The sequence below is a fragment of the Petromyzon marinus genome, chromosome 26 (genome assembly GCF_048934315.1).
Source record: "Petromyzon marinus isolate PM22_M1 ecotype Great Lakes invasive population chromosome 26, UKy_Petmar_22M1.pri1.0, whole genome shotgun sequence".
NCBI lineage: Eukaryota > Metazoa > Chordata > Hyperoartia > Petromyzontiformes > Petromyzontidae > Petromyzon > Petromyzon marinus.
In genome coordinates, this window is record NC_133692.1 from 4,976,596 (window position 1) to 5,000,440 (window position 23,845).

Genomic DNA, 23,845 nt, shown 5'->3' on the forward strand with positions numbered 1-23,845 from the left:
ACACGTGCTGTAGACTCCCTGCCCCTTCCCCAGCCACACGTGCTGTAGACTCCCTGCCCCTTCCCCAGCCACACGTGCTGTAGACTCCCTGCCCCTTCCCCAGCCACACGTGCTGTAGACTCCCTGCCCCTTCCCCAGCCACACGTGCTGTAGACTCCCTGCCCCCTGTTCAACGCCTTTATCTGCTCCTCTGCCTATTGCTCGCTGCCTCTCTATAAAACAAATACGCCCACCGTTCCAGTACAATGTTTCGATATGCGGTCGCATTTAAACGACACATAAATCCACATTGTATTGTTGTATTTCGTCTGTGCGATTTGTATTCAGAGTCAAAAAAGCTCTGCAATAACACTCATCTCTGTTATCTCTTTGGCAGTCGTGAGCCAAAGGAATTTTTGTCGCATATGTTACATAATGAAGGAGGGGGGGGGGGATGGGTGGGAGGAGGTCATGATTATGTATTCATTCTTTACGTGAGAACAATTATGTAATTCATTATAAATCTTATATAAGTATGTACATAAGAGTAAAAAGCCGAAAGATCGTGAGTGCCGGGGGATGGGTGGCACTCAGCTCCATAGGCAGCCCTGCACCAGTGGGTGAAATTCCCCCTTCCCATAGGATCATGGGGATATTCATATTTTGATATGAAGATCTGATATGAATGTGAACCAGGCGCGGTGCCGCTCTCAGCAGTGATGTGTGGAGGCTCACCACCCACTCACCACTCGCCCTGTGGTGGGGGGCAATTGGGCGGAGGGGGAGAGGTGCGGTGTACGGGGCGGGGGGCTTGCACGACAAACGCAGAGGCAGTGGCACGTAAGCCAGCCCCGACGTCATGTGCGTGAAACCGCCGAGCGTTCACTTTCTTATCGAGATACATCGCGATGATAAAACCACCCTGCTAAGCCGCTGCGCGACCAGGAGTCATGACAGCCGGACGAGTCGAGAAGCTACCCACGGGACGAGGCGGGGCGGGCGGGGGGGGGGTCGCTACGCAGGGAGGGTGCAGGGGCCACTCCACGCATCGATCCCCGAGTCATCCATTCTGTAAAATCACAGGCGCCGAGAGTCTGTGATCCTACTAGGCCCAAAAGGCCAAAAATGCCAAGCGGCCAGCAAGAAACGGTGTTACTCTTTGAAGGTTGTAATACGTGAGAGTGAATACATTGCTCGTGGTTTTTAGCGAAGGTTGTCAAGAGCTTGGGGGGGCGGGGAGGTGGAAAAGAAGACGGCGGGGAGGGAATTGCAGAGTGGCGCAGAGCGAGGGATGGAGGAGGGTTGTGACCTGCAGTAGTGCGTGTGGTGGCCTAAACGCAAAATGGTTCGTGGAAAACCAGGCACAGGTCAGATATGCCAGTGGGAAAAAAAGGGTCTTTGGAGGAGAGAAGCGAAAGCAATCTGTACGGCACGCACCGTGTAAAGGGAGTGTGGGGTGCACTTGAGTTAGAAAAACAAATCTTATTTTCCCATAGGTGTGGATTTGTTGTGTGCTTAAGTTGAAGACGGAATGCTGGGGGCATCTTCTTTTGCTTTAAAACTCAAATTTGGAAACCCTTGAGAATAATTTTTCTGCCATTTTGCGTCGCTATCTTACGCCTTCAGTTGAGTCCGGACGTAGCAAACAAACTCACCTGGTCACAGCCACTGGGCGCTCTTTAGTTGCTGCGAATCGTCTCACACCCTGCGCACGTTACGTTAAGTTACGCAGTTGGGTGGGAGAGGGGGGTTACGTAAGATTGCCGTGCTGTAATGGTCAGCAGCTCGTTCGACTCGCAATCAACGGGTCGCCGATTTGAATCCATCTACGGGCGCGGCGGTTAACAACGATGATGCAAGTTTATTAAATAACCCATCCCACTCCGCCGTCCGCCCGCCCCCCCGCTGCCTCTATCCGTCCAGCATTACAAGCGACTACACCAGAGTCAGTCTGTGACCGGTAGGTCACGTGTGGGTAAAGTGTGGGAATCCCCACCTCTTCGAAGATGTGTGGCCAGCGTGAAAGAGCGGGCAAAATACCCTCTAGAGCAGTGGTTCCCATCCTGTGGTCTGCATACCACTGCTGATCTGCAAGTCCATGGGAAGCTGTCTGCAGAACTGTTGCAGATGCTTTGGTTAGGAGGTATTTTAATGTTGGAAAAATATGTCATGGTTGCATGGTGATCTGCTGTTGACAGTCCACGGGTCCATAGACATAAGGAACCACTGCTCTGGAGGAACTCTCCAGAGCTCCATCTATTGGAGGCCCTTCCTGGAGCATCGGTGCGAGCTAGCACTTGCAGGGCTGCGCCTTTACCTTCCACCTTTTTACACGAGACTGTGTAAAATCCGGGTGCCGCAATCGGCACCGGTCCTGAGATAGCGCGGGTGATTGGGGCGATGGAGGGGATGGCACGGGTGATTGGGGCTATAGAGGGGATGGCACGGGTGATTGGGGCTATGGAGGGGATGGCACGGGTGATTGGGGCTATGGAGAGGATGGTACGAGTAATTGGGGCGATGGATGGGATGGCACGGGTGATTGGGGCGATGGAGGGATGGCACGGGTGATTGGGAATATGGAGGGGATGGCACGGGTGATTGGAGCGATGGAGGGGATGGCACGGGCGATTGGGGCGATGGAGGGGATGGCACGTGTAATTGTGATGATGCGACAAAGGGGTGAGGGTGGCATACGTACCCAGCTTGGCAGAGAAGTAGCGCATGGCAGAAGGACACAGCTGGTGTTGCTCATCGAGGCACGTGAACAGGGCGAGCGCCAGTGGCTTCGACGGACACGCGTCATACATCCTCTGTGCGCGAGCCAAGGGCACAGAGAAAAAACATTTTTAGACATACATAAAATGAAAATTATTAAATAAAGTAACATAAACCACCATCACTGCCCCCCACTCGGCCACGCACCCGCCCCCTCTGCGACGCCGTGCCAGGTCGCACAACGCTTGGCAACAACGCCGGCCTGGCACGAGCCACGGAGACAAGCGGGATGGAACCGGAAGACACTGCGGCATGAGCAAAGTGCTGCGTCAACGTGCGTCTGCCTGCTGGCGTGCCCCCTAGTCCACCAGGTGTGTCCACTCACCCGCCGGCATGCTCACAAGATCCCCCACCGAGTCCTCATTGGACCGCAGGGTTGACCATTTTCCCATCGGCGTGTCCGCTGGCCCACCGGCGTGTGCCCAGTAACCCACGAGCGTGCTCACCAGATCCCCCCCCCCCCCCACCATGTTTACACTGGATCACTGGGTTGCACACTAACCCACTGGCATGCTAACCAGCCAAAGGGAGAGCCCACGAAACCCATCGACACGCTCACTAACCCACACGGGTGTCCACTATCCCGGTGCTGCGCTATTCAGACTACAAACGGTGCTCACTAGTCCACCTACATGCTCACCGACCCAACAGCATGCTAGCCCATGCACCGGGGATGCTTACTATAGCACCACTGCTTCTAATTACATGGCCAGCGGTCTCGCTACCCCATTAACCCAGCCAGCGCGGTGGGCGGGCGTGCTCTCACCCATAATGCCACGTAAACCCCAGGAGCCCAAGTTTAACAGGCCACACCCTTCTGGATCTTTCCCCGTTTAAGAAACAAACACCGCTGGATGACGAGAGTTCGGCAAGTACCCATTGGTCCATTTTACTACGGGAGCGGCCACGTGCCGGGTGATAAATGAAGCGATTACAAAGCTGATGTATGCCACGTCGGGATATTTTGACTTATTGACATATCCCGCCAAGTCGATATTTAGTTTGGGTGATATTTAAATCAAAAATATCGGGTTTTTAAATGTCCCCAGATATTATTCCCAAGTCACATGACCCTCTTGAGCCTGATGACGTGATAATTTATTTTATCACGTCTGTTACAATCTGGCCGTCATTATTTTTCATTAAGAATTTTTTTTTAAATCGTTATCTGTATTATCAGCGGCGTTTCAACGCATATATAACTATTACCGGGCCGTTATAAAGATGACAATGTTTTTAATTCATTGCGCGCTTAAACTTCATATTAAACTGGGAAAATATATCGCCGGTATTAATAACCCCTGACGTCAGCTCGTGTGAATGCTCCAGATGTACTTTCGATTCCCAAACATCGCGAGAAATGGCGACGGCTTGGGTATGCCTGCAGATAGCAGGAGATAGACCACGGCCGATGAGGACTAAACAACCACCATGCCAGCATGGCGACGTAGCGTCATAACAGAGCGTTCCGCTGGATACGCCTTTCACCAAATCACCAGGAATGCGCCTGTGAGAGCTGGGAAGTCGAGAAGGGTTGAGCCTGGATAGCGCCTAGATGGGTGATCACACGCATTTCTGGGTTCTTATGGGCTGCTGTGGGCAGCCGAAGGGCAGTGATGAAAAATTCCACCGTTTACTGTGCCATACTCGGCTACCACGTCTAGGCTCCCGATCTTCACCAACCCGCCCACTGACCAGCGTGGTGCAGTACGGTTAATTATTCACCGGTCGAGCCCGCACGGCGTGGGGAGGGACGCTAATCCAGCAGCGGATGGGCAGCAGGGCCGTAACGTGAACGCGCACCGAAGCCTCGTGCCCCTTAATCGAGCACCGGCGTGCACACGTGCGCACCGAGACACGCGCATGATGCAATCTGACAATCCCACCAAGACACGAGCACCGAGTCGTGATCGCTCTTAATGCTCCATTGTTGGCAAAAGGTGCGAGCCAAGCAGTCTTGGTTTCCCAAGGAGGCGGGGTTTGGGCAGGCTCGGAATTACATTCGGAGCCGCCATGTCCTGCACAGCATGGGGAGGCCCTTATCCAGCAGCGCACTGACAAAACGTCTGTGCACGTTCGTGTACACGTGTGCATTACATTGGATGCAGCGTGCACACGCACGCGCGCGCACGCGCGGCTTCACGCGGGCACGCGAGACGGACCGCATGCATCGCGCATAAAAAGACAAAATGGCCCGGCGATCATAATGGGCGGCTTTTAAAGCCCGAGTGAATAATTCCTGCGCAAATTGGCCGAGCGCCGTACGTCGTTATTATTGCTTCACGTGGATCGGCCTCTCGTCCATCACGGGCTGCGGCCCGCGACATCCATTCCGTGGGCCGCTCGAGCTCGTCGCAACGATGATGCCCGCTCGCCGCCCCGAGGGATTCATCATCGCAATCGTCCCGTCGTTCCACGGAAGGAAAAAAACGAGGTGGGGTGGATTTTATTCCAGCGGACGGAAAATGTACCGCCCGCCGGGGAATACGAAGATAATTCCTTGGAACTTTTTCCCCCCGCTATTTTATGCCAACCGCGCTATCGGCGTCACGTCGCGAGACGAAGATTTGATGAGGAACTCTCGCAGAGCGGTGCAAGCCTCCGTGCTAAGAGAATGGTCCACAGAAACGGATGCCACAGAGCTAACCCAGAGATGCCTTCAAGTGACCTCTGGTCCACACGCAGTAGGGGGCACCACTTTTAACACCTGCCCCTGCTCAGGAGAGTAATGTTCGTAGCAAAACAGTTAAAAGCGAGACTTTGAATTGCATAATTACGTGCAGAACTACAGGGTGCTTCAAGATATTTTTTAACACTTACATGGGACTATCGTTTTCAATGGAAAAATAACGGATAATACACTGTAACATGAAAACAAATGTATGTTAATCGCTTCAAAAAGTCAAAGAGTCTCCACTTGTTCGCCACCATTGTCAACAGGTGCCTGGAATCTCCTCCAGGTGGTCTCCAGAGCCCGGAGGCACATGTCTTGTGGTATTGTTGAAAATTCTCATGAGTGTTAACATTGTTTTTAAGCACCCTGTAAATAAAATATAATGGTTACAAATTATTTAAAGCTGTTGCATTGGTTGTGGTGCACAAGCAGTGCCCTAAGTCAATGGCCCTGCTTTATAGCAGAGAAAATATTTTTTAAGCAACTAAACAAATTATTACATGCTATGAGAATGGGCCATTGCCCAAAACGTCACCTCTTAAATATTATTTTCTATATTTTAAGGCCACGGTGGTATTGACGAACTTTTGAGTTTTTTTTTCTGTGCAGTCGCTGGTCACCGGGACAAACGGCACCCGGTTTAACCACAGGCGGCTGACACCAGAATTCGAGCCGAGGGTCTCAGGAAGTCGGCGGTGCGAGCTCGTCTGAGCTAGCCGGATACCTTTCTGCCAGCTTCCTAGTCCTATGAACCATCTTCATCGTCACCTTCACCGTTATGTCCTCTTTCCCCCTTGCCTCCCCGCATTGCATCCCTACTCCAATGCCTACCCTCCAAACGTCTCCCATAAGAAAACGTATCAATGCGCACCTCAAACACACCTGTCAAGCATCGTGAGATGCGGTGACATCGAGACACTTCCTTATACCCACGTTGTATTGTACAGAGCGTGTCCTCATATCCCAGGGTCTTCATAATGATATTCTCAAGTGCTGGCTCTTGACCCGCAAAATAAACTCTCTCCCCCCCCACCACCGTCCAACTGCCACTCAACAGAAGGTGGGGGCCCCCTACCAGTGGCGTAGCTATCGAGTGTGCAGGTGGTGTGACTCCACCGAGGGGGCCCACAGGCTGGAGGGTTCCAGGCACCCGGGCTATGAGGAATGGGGTGGGGTTTAAAACTGTACAGGGGAGGGCCACATTTTATTCCTCTCACCAGGGCCCGTGCCAACCGCACTATGTCACTGTGGACCATAGACTTGGAGAAGACCCATATACTCACACAGCACCCCATAGACTAGCAAAGGACCGTCCCTATACCATGGCGACGGGGATGCACGTGGAGTCGCAGCCGCCGACGAGCGCCCACTCCAGCTCCTTCGCGGAGCCGAGGTCTCCACGCCCGCCCGGTGGCGCAAACCGGTTCTCCCGAAGCAGAGGCTCCGAGGAACACTTCACCACCAGCCTGCGGGGATTGGGGGGTCACGAGGGGTCACAGAAACACCGAGCCACTACGTACAAGGGCAGCCCCACGGATGGACGAGAGATGCATCCGAGCCAAGTGGAATCTGCCAATGGAGCAGTGGTTGGTGCTCTCTAGCCAGCCGCGGCCCGCCATCACGCACAGCCTTCTCCTTGGGCATGGCAAGAATCCCCCGAAATTCGGGCTTGAGTGCTACGGGGAATTGGGGGCAGATTTTGGCGAACAACAATTTCCCAAATAAGCACCAGTACATTTATATTATTATGATTATTAATCAGAATGTTTTTTCCACGTTAATATACTTAAGGGGTTTTAATACAGTTGGACACTGGCTCATGCACGGAGCATGGTTGGCTACGTACGGCACGAAAGAAGTTCAACATACATACATCATGAAGTGGCGGCTTGTGACGTGCAGACTTTATTTATAGTGGCAATGCCACAACGATGGTGGTGTTGGTGGGGTGGGGGGAACGGATGTCTAAGGTGGGGTGGTATTGCTTTTTAAAGTGTCGCGACACAAGCCACAGATGAACGAGGGTGTAAAAAAAAATGACTCGTGCAGAGGAGCATGGGTCGGTGCGGCATGCGTGGGAAAACTCGGAGAGATGAGTCACAGACACGCGCGGCGGCACCGCAGCCCCGAGACGTCTGTCGCCTCTCGCCGCTGAGAAACACTCGCAGACTCGAGCGGCACCGATCGCCGCAGGGATCGCGAAGCCATGGTCCCCCTTGTCGACTCACTCACGTTCGGATTCACCATTCCCTCCCCGCCCCATTAAGTGAACCCCTTTCCCTTCCCTCTCCTCTTCCTTTCCTTCAACCATGTTCAATCCTTCTACCCCTGCCCACATATCTTTCCTGTCCTTTTCCAAAAATCACCGCTGAGGAATCATAAAGACGAAGGCTGACAACGGACGCAGCACCGTCAGCTCGTCTTAACAGACGGCGGGAGCACTGCTCGTGATCTATCGACCCGGCGGCCTCCCGGAAGCGAGAGAAGAAGACGGTGCCACAAAATCGGATGGAATGTGCCCAACAACACGACTCCAGGGGGAGCGTCCGGAGTCATCCGTCATCCAGCAGCGGACTGAAAATGACTGTCAGAGGTTAGCGGCAGCAGCAGCAGCGGGGGCGGCGGTGGCGGTGTGTACGCCGCGTAATGCGCACGCCGGCACCGAGCTGAGATTTCAATTCCGTTTTAATTCACATAATTAAGCAACCCCTTGTTTTATTCCCGCTGGATGCGGCCGACGCAGCTAATTGAACAAATGACTGAGATCAGGCATCAGGACAAAAGCAGCACTTAAAAAATAAAAGCCCTGCAATTATGAAACATTAAATGGGGATTTTTTTTTTGCTTGCTATGCCGCACATCTGAATTTTTTGGTCGCGCTCCTAATTCGGAGGGAGGGGTTTTTTTTAGGCCAGAGAGCGCGGGGGCCCTGACTTATGCCGATGCCGTGGACAGGCCCAAGTGGCGCAGGAAGAGGAGCGGCTATCCGGCCATCTGGGTAGGAGCACGCCAAAATCTAACCGCGGAGCAAAGCCAACAAACAACGATGGGGGTTTAGAGGAAAGTGCGCTAAAGCAGATAAGCAAATAAAATTCCAATATATACGTACATACAGTGGCCGCATGAGACATAAACTAACCATGCAAAAGCTTCGGGAACCAAAGTAGCTGAAGGGGCCCCCCCGGATTCAAACATAAAATAGGAGGGCATCAATTATGAACCCAAATTGAAATCCTAATAAATGTTACAAGCTAATTAACATGGATGCCAATTAATCTATCTCACCCGCACCGCGTCTGCATCTCCCTTCTCTCATCTCTCTAGATCTCTATCTTTTGTCTCAATACCTGATGTCACTTCATCTCTCTCTCTTACCTATATAACCCTTCTGTCATCTCACTAAGATTTTATGAATTGAAAGAGTGGGGGAAGGGGCTCCCAAAAAATGTTTCTGCTTATGGCCCCTCAAATGAATGAGCACTGCCACTGCACATACAGTGAAGGAAAAAAGTATTTGATCCCCTGCTGATTTTGTACGTTTGCCCACTGACAAAGAAATGATCAGTCCATAATTTTAATGGTAGGTTTATTTGAACAGTGAGAGACAGAATAACAACAAAACAATCCAGAAAAACGCATGTAAAAAATGTTATAAATTTATTTGCATTTTAATGAGAGAAAAAAGTATTTGACCCCTCTGCAAAACATGACTTAGTACTTGGTAGCAAAACCCTTGTTGGAAATCACAGAGGTCAGACGTTTCTTGTAGTTGGCGACCAGGTTTGCACACATTTCAGGAGGGATTTTGTCCCACTCCTCTTTGCAGATCTTCTCCAAGTCATTAAGGTTTCGATCCGGACGTTTGGCAACTCGAACCTTCAGCTCCCTCCACAGATTTTATATGGGATTAAGGTCTGGAGACTGGCGAGGCCACTCCAGGACCTTAATGTGCTTCTTCTTGAGCCACTCCTTTGTTGCCTTGGCCGTGTGTTTTGGGTCATTGTCATGCTGGAATACCCATCCATGACCCATTTTCAATGTCCTGGCTGAGGGAAGGAGGTTCTCACCCAAGATTTGATGGTACATGGCCCCGTCCATCGTCCCTTTGATGCGGTGAAGTTGTTCTGTCCCCTTAGCAGAAAAACAGCCCCAAAGCATAATGTTTCCACCTCCATGTTTGACGGTGGGGATGGTGTTCTTGGGGTCATAGGCAGCATTCCTCCTCCTCCAAACACAGCGAGTTGAGTTGATGCCAAAGAGCTCCATTTTGGTCTCATCTGACCACATCACTTTTACCCAGTTGTCCTCTGAATCATTCAGATGTTCATTGGTAAACTTCAGACGGGCATGTATATGTGCTTTCTTGAGCAGGGGGACCTTGCGGGCGCTGCAGGATTTCAGTCCTTCACGGCGTAGTGTGTTACCAATTGTTTTCTTGGTGACTATGGTCCCAGCTGCCTTGAGATCATCGACAAGATCCTCCCGTGTAGTTCTGGGCTGATTCCTCACCGTTTTCATGATCATTGCAACTCCACGAGGTGAGATCTTGCATGGAGCCCCAGGCCGAGGGAGATTGACAGTTCTTTTGTGTTTCTTCCATTTGCGAATAATCGCACCAACTGTTGTCACCTTCTCAGCAAGCTGCTTGGCAATGGTCTTGTAGCCCATTCCAGCCTTGTGTAGGTCTACAATCTTGTCCCTGACATCCTTGGAGATCTCTTTGGTCTTGGCCATGGTGGAGAGTTTGGAATCTGATTGATTGTTTCTGTGGACAGGTGATTAGGAGCACTCCCTTTAAGAGTGTGCTCCTAATCTCAGCTCGTTACCTGTATAAAAGACACCTGGGAGCCAGAAATCTTTCTGATAGAGAGGGTGTCAAATACTTGTTTCCCTGATTAAAATGCAAATCAATTTATAACATTTTTGACATGCGTTTTTCTGGATTTTTGTTGTTGTTATTCTGTCTCTTACTGTTCAAACAAACCTAACATTAAAATTATAGACTGATCATTTCTTCGTCAGTGGGCAAACGTACAAAATCAGCAGGGGATCAAATACTTTTTCCCTCACTGTACGGTATATAAGAATGCCGCCACGGTGTTATAGTGGGCAAAGTTAACTTGCAATACAAAGGTTGACAGTTCAATTCGATCTTCAGCACGATAATTTGTCCACCCAGCATGAATGGCTACACCAGCCAGTCAATCGGCAGGCCACGTGCGGTGGAGCAAAGTGTGGATACGCCCATCTCTTCCAACGAGGCTGGTCGACGTGGAAGAGTAGGCCAAGTAACCCTCTCGTGTCCGCTCGAGTGGAGGCCCCTTCCGCCGGCAATGTCGTGGGCTTGCAATAGCAGAGCCGCAACTTTACTAGTTTATAACTGTTGAGGGACAGACGGTTATCTTTGTAGAGAGTTGTTATCCAACGGTGCTGTGATGAGCAGAGGGAGGCGCGAGCGTGGATCGTAGCAGTCGCGGCGGCGTTGACAAGAATTAAATCACGGCAGCGGAGGCGCTGGCGGCAACAGAGGGCGTTGGCGGCGCCGGCGCCAGGCCAAGGGGAGCGCCGGGGGGTCGACTTGGAGGCCGTCCCAATTGGCCGCGGAGAGAAGTCCCATCCCCCCCGGGGGACCGCGCCAAGGGCCCACCGGCATGGCGCTGATGGATTCGGCCGCCACACGGCTTCGCCAACTGCTCTCTCTCTCTCGCCGGCGCGTGCGAATGTGCACGTATGTGTTGTGCAGGAGTGGTAGGGCAGCGGTTAGGTGCGCTGCGCTACGAATCCGGCGACCCGCGTTCGATTCCCGCTCACAGCCAACACCAGTGACGATCCGGTCCTGGGCCTACCCTAGGTCGACTCAGCCTCAAATGAGTACCTGGTGAAATGTGTAAACATCGCGACTGGGGAAACAAAGGCGGCTGGGCATCGTGCTGGCCACCCACCCCCTCATGCGTGGTGCCAGCCGTCACAGGTTCACACTTACAGCACCTGCCCCAAATGTGTGTTAAGGCTATACGGGGGATCTTTGTCTTTTAACGTGGGAGAGTGCGTGTGTGCGTGCGGGTGTATGAGCGTGTGTGTGTGGGTGTGAAAGTGCGCGTGTGCGTGAGTTTGGTGTGCGCGAGTGTTCACAGGTGCTTTAATGCATTTGTGCGGGTGTGTGCGCGCATGTGTACATACGTGCAAATTCCACACACATACGCGCGTGTGCGCATGCCGACGTCTACTCCATGGCCGATTGTCTAAAAGCGTCGCGGGAGGCAGGAGACTCGGTCGGCTCTCGAGAGGCCGGGGGAAATTAAAAACAAAGCATAAAAAGCAAACGAAGAGCAAGAAATAAAAACCCCTCCCTTATGATTGCCACGCTTTGGTCTGCCAGACCCGGGACACTGCAAATTAAAATAAATTAGTTGGGTTGGGATGGGGTGGAGCAATGGGGCAACTATTAGGGGGGTGCGGTTGGGAGGGATGAGCGAGTGGCCGTGATTGACAGCCCAAAGACCAAGAGGCTGACAATAACCTGGACAGGCAATTGGCCACAGCCCCAATTGCGACACCGCCACTGCGCTGTCTGCATCGCTACCGAAGCAGCAAAGCTCACCGAGTGGATTCAAAATGAAACATTCCAGCCATTCTCAATCCAGCAATGTATGAAGGCCTCCCCCACGCCGCGTCGGCCGCGGAGGGTTTTTGGAGCACACCCTGACCACACGCGTCAGCCACGATGGTGATGGCAGGCGAGGGAAAGACCGGTTCTGATATCACTCGCCGCTCACCTTAAAACCGTGGACGAGAATCGAACTCGGCTCGCCGAGTTCATTGAGCGGCGCGCCAACCGCTGAGCCACCGCTCCGCCCACCAACTACCGGACCGTCCAGACAAAGCCCGGACCCGGCGGCGAGGCTACCCTCACTGCCACTCCGTTCTTACGAGGGACGTGTTATGCGAGAGAAGCAGGGGCGCATCACAAGGTCACGTGTCGCGCTCATTACCTGCACGCGCTGCAGAAGGCCTGCAGCCCTTGGATAATGCACAGCTCCGGTACGGACAGCTTTGTCTCGCCCTCGGAGCGCTGAACGGGGTGAAAACAAAACAGACAGACAGACAGCACATTCAGTATACTGTTTGTTTGCACACAAAGCAGGAGACACCCAAGAATGGTGCAGTTCTCGCAAGACAGACGTTAGCTGTTGATCACAAGGTCACTGCTGCCTCTGCCTAGTGGTTCCCCCATGCTACGGGTACTCCCGCCTCTCCCAATACGTGTGGCCAATGTGGAAGAGAAGGCCAAGATATCCTCCTAAGCAGAGGCTCTTTTGCAGGCAGTGGCGCCAGCCAGCAGGCAATTGCGGGGCTGAACCTTTGCCTTTTACCGCTTTTAATAAAACTGTTGCCGGGGAGTGTGACCGTGGGGACGTGGGTGCCCGTGTTGTTACCCGCGGCCCATTCAGTACGCCGCGTGAGCCTTGCGGCTCACCATTACTTCCAGCCCCAGACCACGCCGGGGTAATTTAGCGGCTTGTCGCGTGCGCCGTGGGAATCAATATAGTGGCGGAAAACCCAAAAAAATTGTATATATATAAACACCAACACAAGACCCCCCCTCTCGCTTGAGTTTCACCTTTTATTGACGGCTTTGGTTTTTCCAGAAAAGCCTGGCCGAGTCTCAAGAGTCCTCTTCAAGAGGGTCCTGGCTGTGTTGCGATGCTGTTCAACCAATTTCATCTCATCGAGTGTTTTGGTGTCGTGTGGGAGGAAACCCGAGCACCCGGCTAAATGATCCAGTCACGCATATCACAGGGACTGACGCTCTAAAACTGCAAACAGAGAGATTCAAAGCGGAAATTTGCGCAGTTTTTCTGTATGATTGGTTTTGGAAATGGGTTTGCGGTCAACAGGAGTTTTAAAAACGGCACGCTGGCATGCACGTTTTTTGTGTCTTTCACAAATCTCGATGCAGGAGGGCGCCACCTCACCCGCGCCCCCCCCACCAAAAAACCAAGATCGCGGCACCACACTAATAATTCACAAGTAACGCTAAATTCATTAAGGCGTCGGTGTGATGCGTACCACGCTGTGTGCAGCGGACATGCGGTGGCTCGAAGGAGGAGAGATCTCCCGCAGCATCTGCAGGAGGGCATCCATCAGCTCCTTCAGCTCCGTGTAGGGCACCGGTGCCACCAAGTGGCAGGTCCTGACCGCAGACAGCCCGACGCATGGAACACGAGCGGCACAGGCAAACTTTACAACCGAACAGTGGCGCACACGGAGAAAATATTAATTCGCCCCTAGACAACGGTGAATTGGTAGTGCGCTGCACGATATTAAATCTGAAAACCTAAGTTCGATTTACGGCGATGGTTCACGGCGGTGCCGAGCAATATCTAAAACGGTGTTGGGCAACCTCCTCCTTCACCAGCCCCCACTGACCAGCGTGGTGAAGTATAATAAAAAAAAAACCATGACTGACACGGGCGGAGGCCATTTATCCAGCAGTACATTGACAAATAACCGTATATTATGCATCATTATCACCGGCCATGACCGATCCACTGCTGGATGAAGGTCACCCCAAGCCACCGCTCTCTCTCACGTTGCTGCGATGTGAAAGAATCCACAAGCACACGGCGTGATTTCGTTGCTCCATCTCCCTGTCGGATATTTATTAAAAATCTCAGAAATGGTCTGTGATATGCAAGGCCTATCTACAAGTGAAGTTGTGAAGGGTGCAACGACCCCCCACCTCGACCCCCAGACCCCGGGTGAGCCTCGGCAAACCAACGCCGCACGGCACCACAATCTGACGTTCTATTTTTTTCTTTGCTTTCTTCCCTTAACGTTAGTTTAATTTAGTAGGCCTAATGGCCCGCGAACCGTTTAAAATGTCACGGTGCCGACGCCGAAACGCCCTGCCGAAGCTAAACAAAAATCACGCCACCTTTGGGGTGAGGTCCCGAAAAATCTCGCGACCTCCGGCATCGGCGTGTGCCGCACCACGGCGCCCTCCGAGAGGGAATAACGGGCGAACCGCCGCCGCGTTCCGTTCCCGCCAGCGATCGCGGTCGTGCTCGCGCAGACTGCCGCCGGAGGATCCCATTAGAGAAGGACAACCATCGCGGTAGCCACGTGACCGTCCTCTACGATCCGGCGTCCCGGGGCGACGGGCACCTCCAGGGGTCAGCGTCAATATCGACAAGGGAGCACTGGGTTGTTTTTTTGATTACTGGTTTTAAATTTCAAGTGCACGCTAATTTGTTTTCACTTTCAACCGAATTCACCGAATGTTATTCCAATTGCGCAATCGGAATAATGTGCTTTTGCCCCAGCGTCCGTCCGGAATTGGAGCAGAGCATCACCATCTTTGTTCGAGATTTATCTTCACAGATAGATATCTTCATTGAAGAGAAGATATCTTCATATCTTCTTCATAGAAGATATCTCTCTTCACAGAAGATATCAAATAGCTCATTCTGAGTACCCTTCTAGTGATCAATTTTAGCTATCGGCCTCAGGGGTGCGGTATTTTCCAATGCAAACTAAGCCGAGGGACGAATGCTCATCGTGTGGCAGTCAAGCTGTGATTTAAGTTTTCGATTCTCAGAGCTGGAATTTTTGCGACGCTAAATGAAAATAAAACGCCTCATTTTGTGCATCCATTCGTGATCAGGATGAGACCATCAACTTTGAGAACATACTCTTTGGTTGTTTTCATTTATTTTATTTTACCTTCGTGACTTTACCGAAAAAACCAAAGAGTATAAATCCTTGCAGTCACGAATGCTTCAAATCTAGAATTTGAGAACATAATTTATTTACGGACGCCTGGATTTGAACCCAACGTCTCAGTGGTGTCATCCCGCTCAACTGACCACTCAACTACCAAGATACGCATGTTTTTTTACTACCAATGATTGCGTTTCGCCTAAGAGAGAGGAACGGCGTCAAAGCTGCTTTAGCGTGAGCTGGCCATGTGGCATAGGGGGCTGATGCCACGTCAGAGCACTGAGCCGGCACCACTGTGATCCTGAGTTCAGATCTGGGCAACCAACCGTGATTAAACCGGCTTCTCAAGGGCAGCGAGCTTGATGGTCTTGGTGCAGTCACCAAAGACTGAACCAAACAAACTAAATTGCGCTGCCTCCGAGGAACAAATACACTTTCGCTTTGATTGACGGGCGACGAACACCTGGACATCCGAGCGCGTGAGAAGGCGCCGCACCACCTCGTGCGGGGTATACAGGTGATTGAAGCGACCTCAGAAGTACTCTTTGTGATGTCACCTTCCACGGGCCCTGCCCTAACGTGGGGGTGGTGTCTAACATCGAGTCCGGAAACGTAGCTCCTGACAACGTGACGCCTATGCGCAAATTACAACAATTGGCAGACTAATGCCCCAGGTCAAGTCTCAATTGCTTTGCTTTGCAAATTAGACTTATCCTGGTCTCTTGAGCTATCGCATGGTGAAACAACAAACTTAAAAAAACTGTGATTCGGAAAATACAAAAAATAGTCAAATTCAATGTATTTAAGAGAACACAAGCGAAGGGTAGAGAAGCAGCCAAGGTAAGAGACACGCGCAAGAGGGCAACCGCTGCACACACACGGAGCAGTGAATCATCTTGTACGCAGGTGGTGAGAAGATTGCCTCCATGTCGATTACTGTGGCTGTGTTGTGGTTGTAATGATGCCGTGTGTGTGTGTAATGCTGTTGTAATCGCAGGTGTTGTGCGGTCAAGGGCAAGGGGTTGCTTTGGGTAAAGGGTTGGGGAAACGTGCCCGAGAGTACATCGACCGTGAAGACGGGAGCGTTGAAATCTGGTCAGGTGGCGGGTGGACCCTCTACGCCGTGAGACCATGACTGACGGTGATGGCACGGTGCGGGCATTCATCCAGCAGTGGATACATCACAGCTGATCACGACGACGCGCGACAGCTCACACTGTCATGACCCGCGCGTGTTTCACTCGGGACCGAGCTGCCGGGCCGGGCGTCTCAGGGATTGCGACGTTCGCAGTAATAGCGAGAGAATTCGGCGGAGGATTCGGGGGACGGGGCGGCGGAAGTCCTTTATCCAGCAGCTGATCGATCCACCGCTGGACAAAGGCCTCCCCGACGAACAATGACGACGCTGACCTGAGGAAGGAGGCGAGGGCGCAGGCGGCCACAGAGCACACGTCCCTGTCGGCGGCCGTGACGCCGTCGCGCACCACCGACAGACACAGGCAGTACGTGCTCCAGCTCGGGAAGAGCTTGATGCTCGCCGGTTGCCTCTGCAGCATCTCGGCGAGCAGGGAGAAGCCCTGCTTCTGGGCCTCCACGTTCACGAGCTTGAGCAGGAATTGCAGGCTCCGCAGGACGGGTTCGATCCCTGCTCGCGCGGGTAGGGGGGAGTTGGTGGGGGTGGCAGGGGGCACACGTCGCAAGCGCGGCCGGCACGGCGTCACTCCATGGTCCGGGAGGGAAGGAATGCAAAAAAAAACGGGTGCCAGAGTTGCCAAACTGTATCGTAACCGATGATGCCCCTCAACCCGCCCCCGCCCACACTGGATGTTTATGAGTTTTTGTCATTTATCCCATAATTCCTGCGTCAAACGAGCATCAAGAAGGTGCTCGTCTCCTGTTCCCAGTTCCTGAGCTTGTGGTGGAAAACTCCGCGTTTCCATGGCAGGGCCGAGTCTTTGCGTACGACAACCACTCTTTACTTCCCCACAAAGTAGTATGCGTGGCCTGAATCGAAAAGGGTGAGACCAAATGACCCGCAATGCACCGCATCAGATCTGACCTCGAAAGCTTAGCCGGATGGCACCTGGATAGTGCTTGGATGGGTGACCGCCGTGTATAACAGACATCATAGGCTGCAGGCCTACGTGGTCGGCAGTAGAAAGCAGTGCTGAAAATTCCACTGTTGTAATGTACTATACTCCCACGTCTGTGCTCCCCGGCATTGACCAACCCGCACATGGAATATGGACAAAGAACCCCCACGACCCGCTTGGTGTGGAAAGGCCCTCATACAGGAGCAGAATGAATGACACACCTCCATCTGAGCAACATCTCCGCCAACTGACTTTTTTTTTACTTGAACACGCACGCCTTTCCCAGACATCACTATGAGCTGCCTCTGAGTTCCAAATCGGTCTTACACAGGACACGGGGCTCAAGCTTCAAGTGCATATATTGTTTAACCAGTGAGAACTCAGGAGACCACGATAGTCTGATTTACAAAAAAATAACCAGTGCCATTACCTTGCCAGTAAGAGGCGACGATTGCTAAGTAGAATCCCAATTAAGTAATGTGCGGTGTAATTTATAAATTCGGCTAAACGTGGACCCCAACCAGGGAACACGATGGCCTGCTCCTGCAGATCACTTCGGGGGATCTTTATCGTCCACTCTGAAGCATACGCGCCGTGTAGTATTATTATTACTACTACGTTCATTACGGTTATTACACCCGCAGTATTAATGAGGGCGGCCGCTCGATTCGAACCGTGAACCTCTGCAACAAGCAGCGAACGCGCTGGTGGTGGGTCACGTGACCACCCAATTGCCAAGATGTAGGGGGGGGATGGGGGGGTTGTGACAAGGGGTGGTTGTTTTTACCGTAGGCGCTCTGGCACTTGGAATAGAAGAGCTCATGCTGGATGAAGTGAGTGAGGCAGCAGTAGATGGACCACACGAGCAGCTCGTTTGTGGACGACAGCGCCTCGAACAGGAACTCTGTGACAAGAGGGAGCCAAACAGGGCGGGGAGGTGTGAGGGTGGGTGTCATTGTTCGAATTACGATCCAAGGGCCGAGCTATGGTGGGCTAAGCTGCACGTAGTCTGTAATCCACCACAGTGGAGGCAGTGAGGGTTGGTGATCCATCGCACACACACATTGTGAAACTCCCTTCCCGTAGGCACAGAACTAGTGCCGTGACCCGGCTTTCCAGGAGTATGCGGTACAGCAAACACGTGGACTCCACCCATTTTGTCTGTATGGCATAGAGTGTTGCCCCCTCGCACGCATGAAATTTCGCCGGGTGCTCCAGTTTCCTCCCTTATGCCAACACTCAGCTTGGGCAATTGTTGGCGACAGGTCGTGTGGGGTTCCTCGCATTTCCGCATCGTTCCCTTTCTTCGAGAGCAAGCGAATGCTTTTGCGGCGGCGGTGGCCGTGCCGCAAGCTGCAATTAATTTTAATTGCTATTCTTTTGTTTCCCAACTCGCTGTGAAAGGGAAGGGTTGGGAACGGAGCTGGCTGCGCATTCGGGGAGTCACGAAAAAAGCCGCGCCAAGGATCGACCGGTGGAACGAAAACCGGCACGGCCTGGGTGAGATTTCTCGAGGCGTGTGTCGAAACCGTGGCACGGCCTGTGAATGGGGTGGTGGGAGTCTCTCTCCGGCCTGACCTGGCAGGTCCGCGTGCAGGAACGCGGCGACGCACGACTCGGGGCGCTGGGCGAGCACGCAGCACATGCACTGCACGCTCGCCACGCGAAGGGTGTCATCCCCGGAGTGCAGCAGCTGCACGCACGCACGTGTACTCGTGAATTCACAAGATGCGTACACGCATATGCACAGGTGTGCGTGCGTTTACGTGGTGCGTCTGTGTGTGTGCGACGCATGCAAGCAATGCATACATTTTCGCGTATTTACATATTATAATCAGAATATTTATTTGCACTGGAGGAAATTCCATGAGCTATAAAGCTCTTTTTCACAGATGTCCAGACTATTAATGCACGCATGTATGCACAAAGATCCTCGCATCGCCTTACACATACACAATGTTACGCAAACAGCCACGCACAAATAAACACACACACATACACAACAAAGGCAAAGATCCCCTATATAGTCTTCATACACTCGTGGGGCAAGTGTTTTTAGCGAGCACCTCTTCAGGCAGGCATACAAGGGTGGTGTGACCAGCACCGTGCTTTACCGCCTTGATCTCCCCCAGTGCTGGCGTTAACACACCGCACTGGGTACTCACTTTAAGGCCGAGTCGACCTAGGCAAGACAGAGGCCCAGTTCAGATATTCGCCACCAACAATCGAACCCACGTCGCCGGGTTCGTCGCGCACTGCGCTAACTACCGCGCCGCCACTCTCCACCCATACGCGCACAGAGGTGCGGACGTACGCACTCGTGCGGTGACACAAATACGCCTGGACATGCTTAGGCACAATTCATAAACTTCTCCCCTAAGAGTTCCGAATAACCATTCACTCATCCGCCGATATATATTTTCTCTAAAACCTCACTTGTTGTGAATAGCGCTTCCCACTTACTTTTTTGAGAATGAGCGGCAGAGAAGCTTCGTCTGCGAATGCAAAGGCAAGCAAAACCTCGTCAGCAAAAACGTTGGGCGCAAGTTAATGCAAGCACGAGACACACGCACGTCACGTGGGATGCGCGATCGGAAGAATGCGCGCGTGCAAGAGAGCGCGTGCGTTACGAGAATACAGATAACGGTAGGCGTGCTCTGGCAGGACACGTCGCTGACGGGGACAATGGCCGGTGGTCAAGACGAATGAGCGAGTGGCAGCCAAAAGGAGGGAACACGCCCGCGGAGACGGGGCGACGAGATCAGCGTTGCGTCCAGGAGCCAGAGAGGGTTTTCGCTGACGCTGACATCACGGGACGGTGACAGACAGGACAAAGATGGCTCGGGGAGTCCTTCATCAAGCAGTGGATAAATCACTGCACAAACAACAAAACATTAACAACAGTTCGGGTCACCGTTAGCGGCGTGCGCAAGCGAGGGCTCCCTGGCCAGGTCTGGCAGCGGTCGCATCAGTTCGGACACCAGTGGCGCGACGCGCAGGAGTTGCCTGAGCAGACCTGCACGGCACGGGCAGGGTAGGGGGGGTCAAAGGAGTGCACGCTCTCACACGCGTGCGCAGGCACATTCTCACGTGCGCACACGAGCACGCGCACGCTTCACGCGTGCACATGAACACACACACTTTCGCGTGTTGCGCGCACACACATACACGTGCACACTCGCCACCGATGTTAGCCGTGGCCGGAGTTCGTAGTGCAGTGTAATAACAACTGCGCCACCGATCCCCCATATCCAAAGGCACACGCAAATATACACAAAACAACTTCTGATTCCCTGATAATAGCCATACAGACACACATTCGCACGCACACACTCTCACACACACGGATACACTCTCGCACACAAACACGGACACACTCTTACACACACGCACACGCTCTCACACACACGGACACCCTTGCACGCACGAACACACTGTTACGTACACGGACACACTCTCGCTCGCACACACGCACACACTCTTACACACACGGATACACTCTCATACGCACGGACACGCTCTCGCAGGCACACACCCAAGCGAGTCTGCGTGCACGGGCTGGCACAGACGCCCACTCCCCACGTGGAGGTCACCATCCTCCTGTCTGCCCTCGGGTCATCAATCTGTTATTCACAGTGGCAATTCTCATCACGTGTGCAAAACAAAAACACTCGCGCACTGACTTTAAAAAACAAAAATTCACTTTGCAGCACCGAAACAAACTTACTATGTGTACGATACTCTCGTTGGAGTGGTGGCGCAGTGGTTGGCGCACTGCGTTATGAACCCAGCGACCCGAGTTCGATTCCAGCGGAACAAGCGACATCTCAACCCGTTTAGTACCTTTTCCTTTCTAGATAATAACTGCATGCAGTGGCCTTTCCATGCCGCATCCATCATGGGAGTTGTTTGACCATACTTCACCACGCTAGTCAGTGCGTGTTTGTGAAGGCAGGGGGTGGGGGCACAGATATGACTGGCGACTGATGGTGACCACGTCCAAGAAACGAACTCGGATAGCCCGGTTCATAGCGAATGCATAATTCACATACGTTTGCATATGATCTGCAAGGGCAGAAAATAACCAACTCTCACAAGCCAGTCTTCAACGCATGCGCCATGACCTAGAGAGAAGATTTTAATCATCACATTCCTAGTCATAATTGTGGTGACGTGCAAACGAAATAAGTGGTTAAAGTAAATATTTATTTTAATTTTTAGCACTTGTGACCCTGAAGCAAGACAATGAATCAAATCACTGCTGGAGGAAGGGGTGAATGGGTACAAGCCTCATGATCACCATGACCTTCCAGTGCAACGATGATCGTCATCATCACCAACGACATCATCAATTATCATTATCATCATCCCCCCCCCCGCCCCACCACATCATCATCCACTCCCCCATCACATCGTCGTCATCACCATCGTGATCATTATTAACTCCTCCACTACATCATCGCCGTCACCATCACTCACATCATCACAACTACCACCGTCATCGCCACCCACCGAGGGCGTTGAACTGCAGCTCCGTTCCCGGCGCACCGCCCAGCGTGGCGAGCGTGGCGGCGCACATCGTGCGGAGGAGGCGCGCGGGAAACCGCTCCTCCAGCGTCACACCGCCTGTGCCGCCACCGCACGCGCCGCGGCACGCGTAGAACGCCGCCACCTGCACCGCCTCGTCCGGGTAGCGCAAGAGAGCCACCAGCTGCTCCAGCAGAGGCGCTGCACCCAAAGGCGAAAGGCAACACGAGCAACTGGCAAAGGCCCTCGGTACGACAGCAGTCGACGTCGTTGGAAAAGCGGAGAGATGAGTTCGAGTGCACAGCAGAGGGTATTTCAGACTGTGCGCTTTCATGCAATTTGATGCTTACATACTTGAATTATCTTTACTTATGTTTCGTGACTTTCTAAGCTTTCTTGATTTGGAGCTTTCGTGACTGCAGGAATCCATGCTCTTTGGTTCTTTCGGTAAAGTCACGTACAGTAGGTATAAAATAATATAAATCATGACGTTTCGATCGCAACACAAGCGGTCGTCCTCAGGGTACAACAAGCCTTGTTGTAGCTGCTCTCTCGCTAGTTCAACAGTTCCACTGCTGGATTATATTTTCTTAGCTTTCCCATACTTTGCATTCCCATCGGTTTTTGTATTCTTTGTTGTTGTAACTTTCTGACCCGCCCCTACTGGACATCTCTGAAAAAGAGCTTCATAGCTCATCGGATTCTACCTAGTCTAAATAAAGATTCTGATTCTCTGTATTACTGTATGAAATGCAGAGGTGGACGCTAACAAAAAAATAAGTTGCTGGCGCCTGACTACAAGTGTTAGAGACAGACTCTAGGAAAAATTCTCAGCAAGCCAGGACAACCAATGCCAAGCCCAGAAGAGAACGATAACTTATTTATCGTTGCAAGATGCCCATGAACTAGAACATAACAAATTATTCCTGCTGAAAAGATCTATAACGCGGCGGATGATACTCCTACTCTAGCTTTAAAATATTTGTATTTTTATCAGGTAAGGCCCACTGAGCTGTATAACTACTGTATTTTCAGAAGTGACCTGGCCACAAATGATAGCTTAACGAAGTGGCTTATCACATGGAAGTGTATAACACCTAAATACTCTAAACGCATGTTGATTCTAAGTGTGGAGGGAAAAACCGGAGGACCTGGAGAAAAATCCACGCGACCACGGGGAGAACACGCAGACTCCAAATATACAGGCGTCAGGGTCGGGATCAAACCCACGACCTATTCTATTCCAGGTGAGGTAGTTAACATCTCGCCACCGTGGCACCCGTGAATGAGGCAAGAGACCAATATGGTGACCAAGAGGAAGACCTAAGAGCAGGTGGTGGGAGAAGGTGGTGGGAAGTCGTGGAGGTCGCCACGTGTCTACGACTGCGCAGCAGCTGCGGGATTTCTGGCGGAGGGTAGAACGCGTTGGAATAGCGGGGTGTGATGCTGGCGTCAACGGCTTTGGCCACGGTGACATCTCGATCTTGAATGCGTTTTCGTGTTGCATCACGTTTTTGTTGTTCGGCAGGATGTCCGGCGTTTCACCCCAGTTCAACTCACACAGCTCATCGACTCCCTGAGAGACAGAGGGCTGAGTATACCCCCCCCCCTCCCCTGACCAGCATAAGAATAAGAAATACAACTCCAAAAATTCGTCAATAACACGGCCTTAAATTAAAATATATAATCATTAATCCTGAGAGTACATAAATGTGCTGTGAAGAATGTTCATTGCCTGCAAGAATTGCCTATTATATGTTTTCCTTTTAAGGCCAAACGATATTATTGATTATTGTGTTGAGATGTTTTTAATTGAGCTTGTGCGCCGCTGCCAGTGCATCAGAGGCACATAATTTGTAGCATTTGAATGAATTGACGCCCAGCTAGGATTTCAACTTGCCAACTTATTCATCCTCCGTCCGCCAGATCCCCATAGACCACGAGGGCAAACAACAAAGGGCAGCAGAAATATGAATTGAAATATTAGTTCAATCAAGGCTGCGGAAAAACCCCAAATCTTAGTTTCCACCTCGCGATCACGAGTGGAACACTCTAACCCACAGCGCAACCC

At 52.1% G+C, this 23,845-nt stretch overlaps 1 protein-coding gene across 2 annotated transcripts in view; it reads right to left on the reverse strand.

Moving 5' to 3' along the window:
- Positions 1-23,845, reverse strand: part of MEI1 (meiotic double-stranded break formation protein 1) — a 90,456-nt gene that overhangs the window by 55,383 nt on the left and 11,228 nt on the right. For both annotated transcript variants that reach the window (XM_076069890.1, XM_076069889.1), the window contains exons 7-16: positions 21,760-21,975; positions 20,162-20,263; positions 19,711-19,742; positions 18,826-18,940; positions 18,035-18,151; positions 16,565-16,799; positions 13,502-13,625; positions 12,424-12,503; positions 6,753-6,897; positions 2,681-2,792 (exon numbers count right to left, since the gene is read on the reverse strand). In XM_076069890.1, coding sequence (XP_075926005.1) covers positions 2,681-2,792; positions 6,753-6,897; positions 12,424-12,503; positions 13,502-13,625; positions 16,565-16,799; positions 18,035-18,151; positions 18,826-18,940; positions 19,711-19,742; positions 20,162-20,263; positions 21,760-21,975 — 1,278 coding nt within the window. The remainder of the gene's footprint in view (positions 1-2,680; positions 2,793-6,752; positions 6,898-12,423; positions 12,504-13,501; positions 13,626-16,564; positions 16,800-18,034; positions 18,152-18,825; positions 18,941-19,710; positions 19,743-20,161; positions 20,264-21,759; positions 21,976-23,845) is intronic.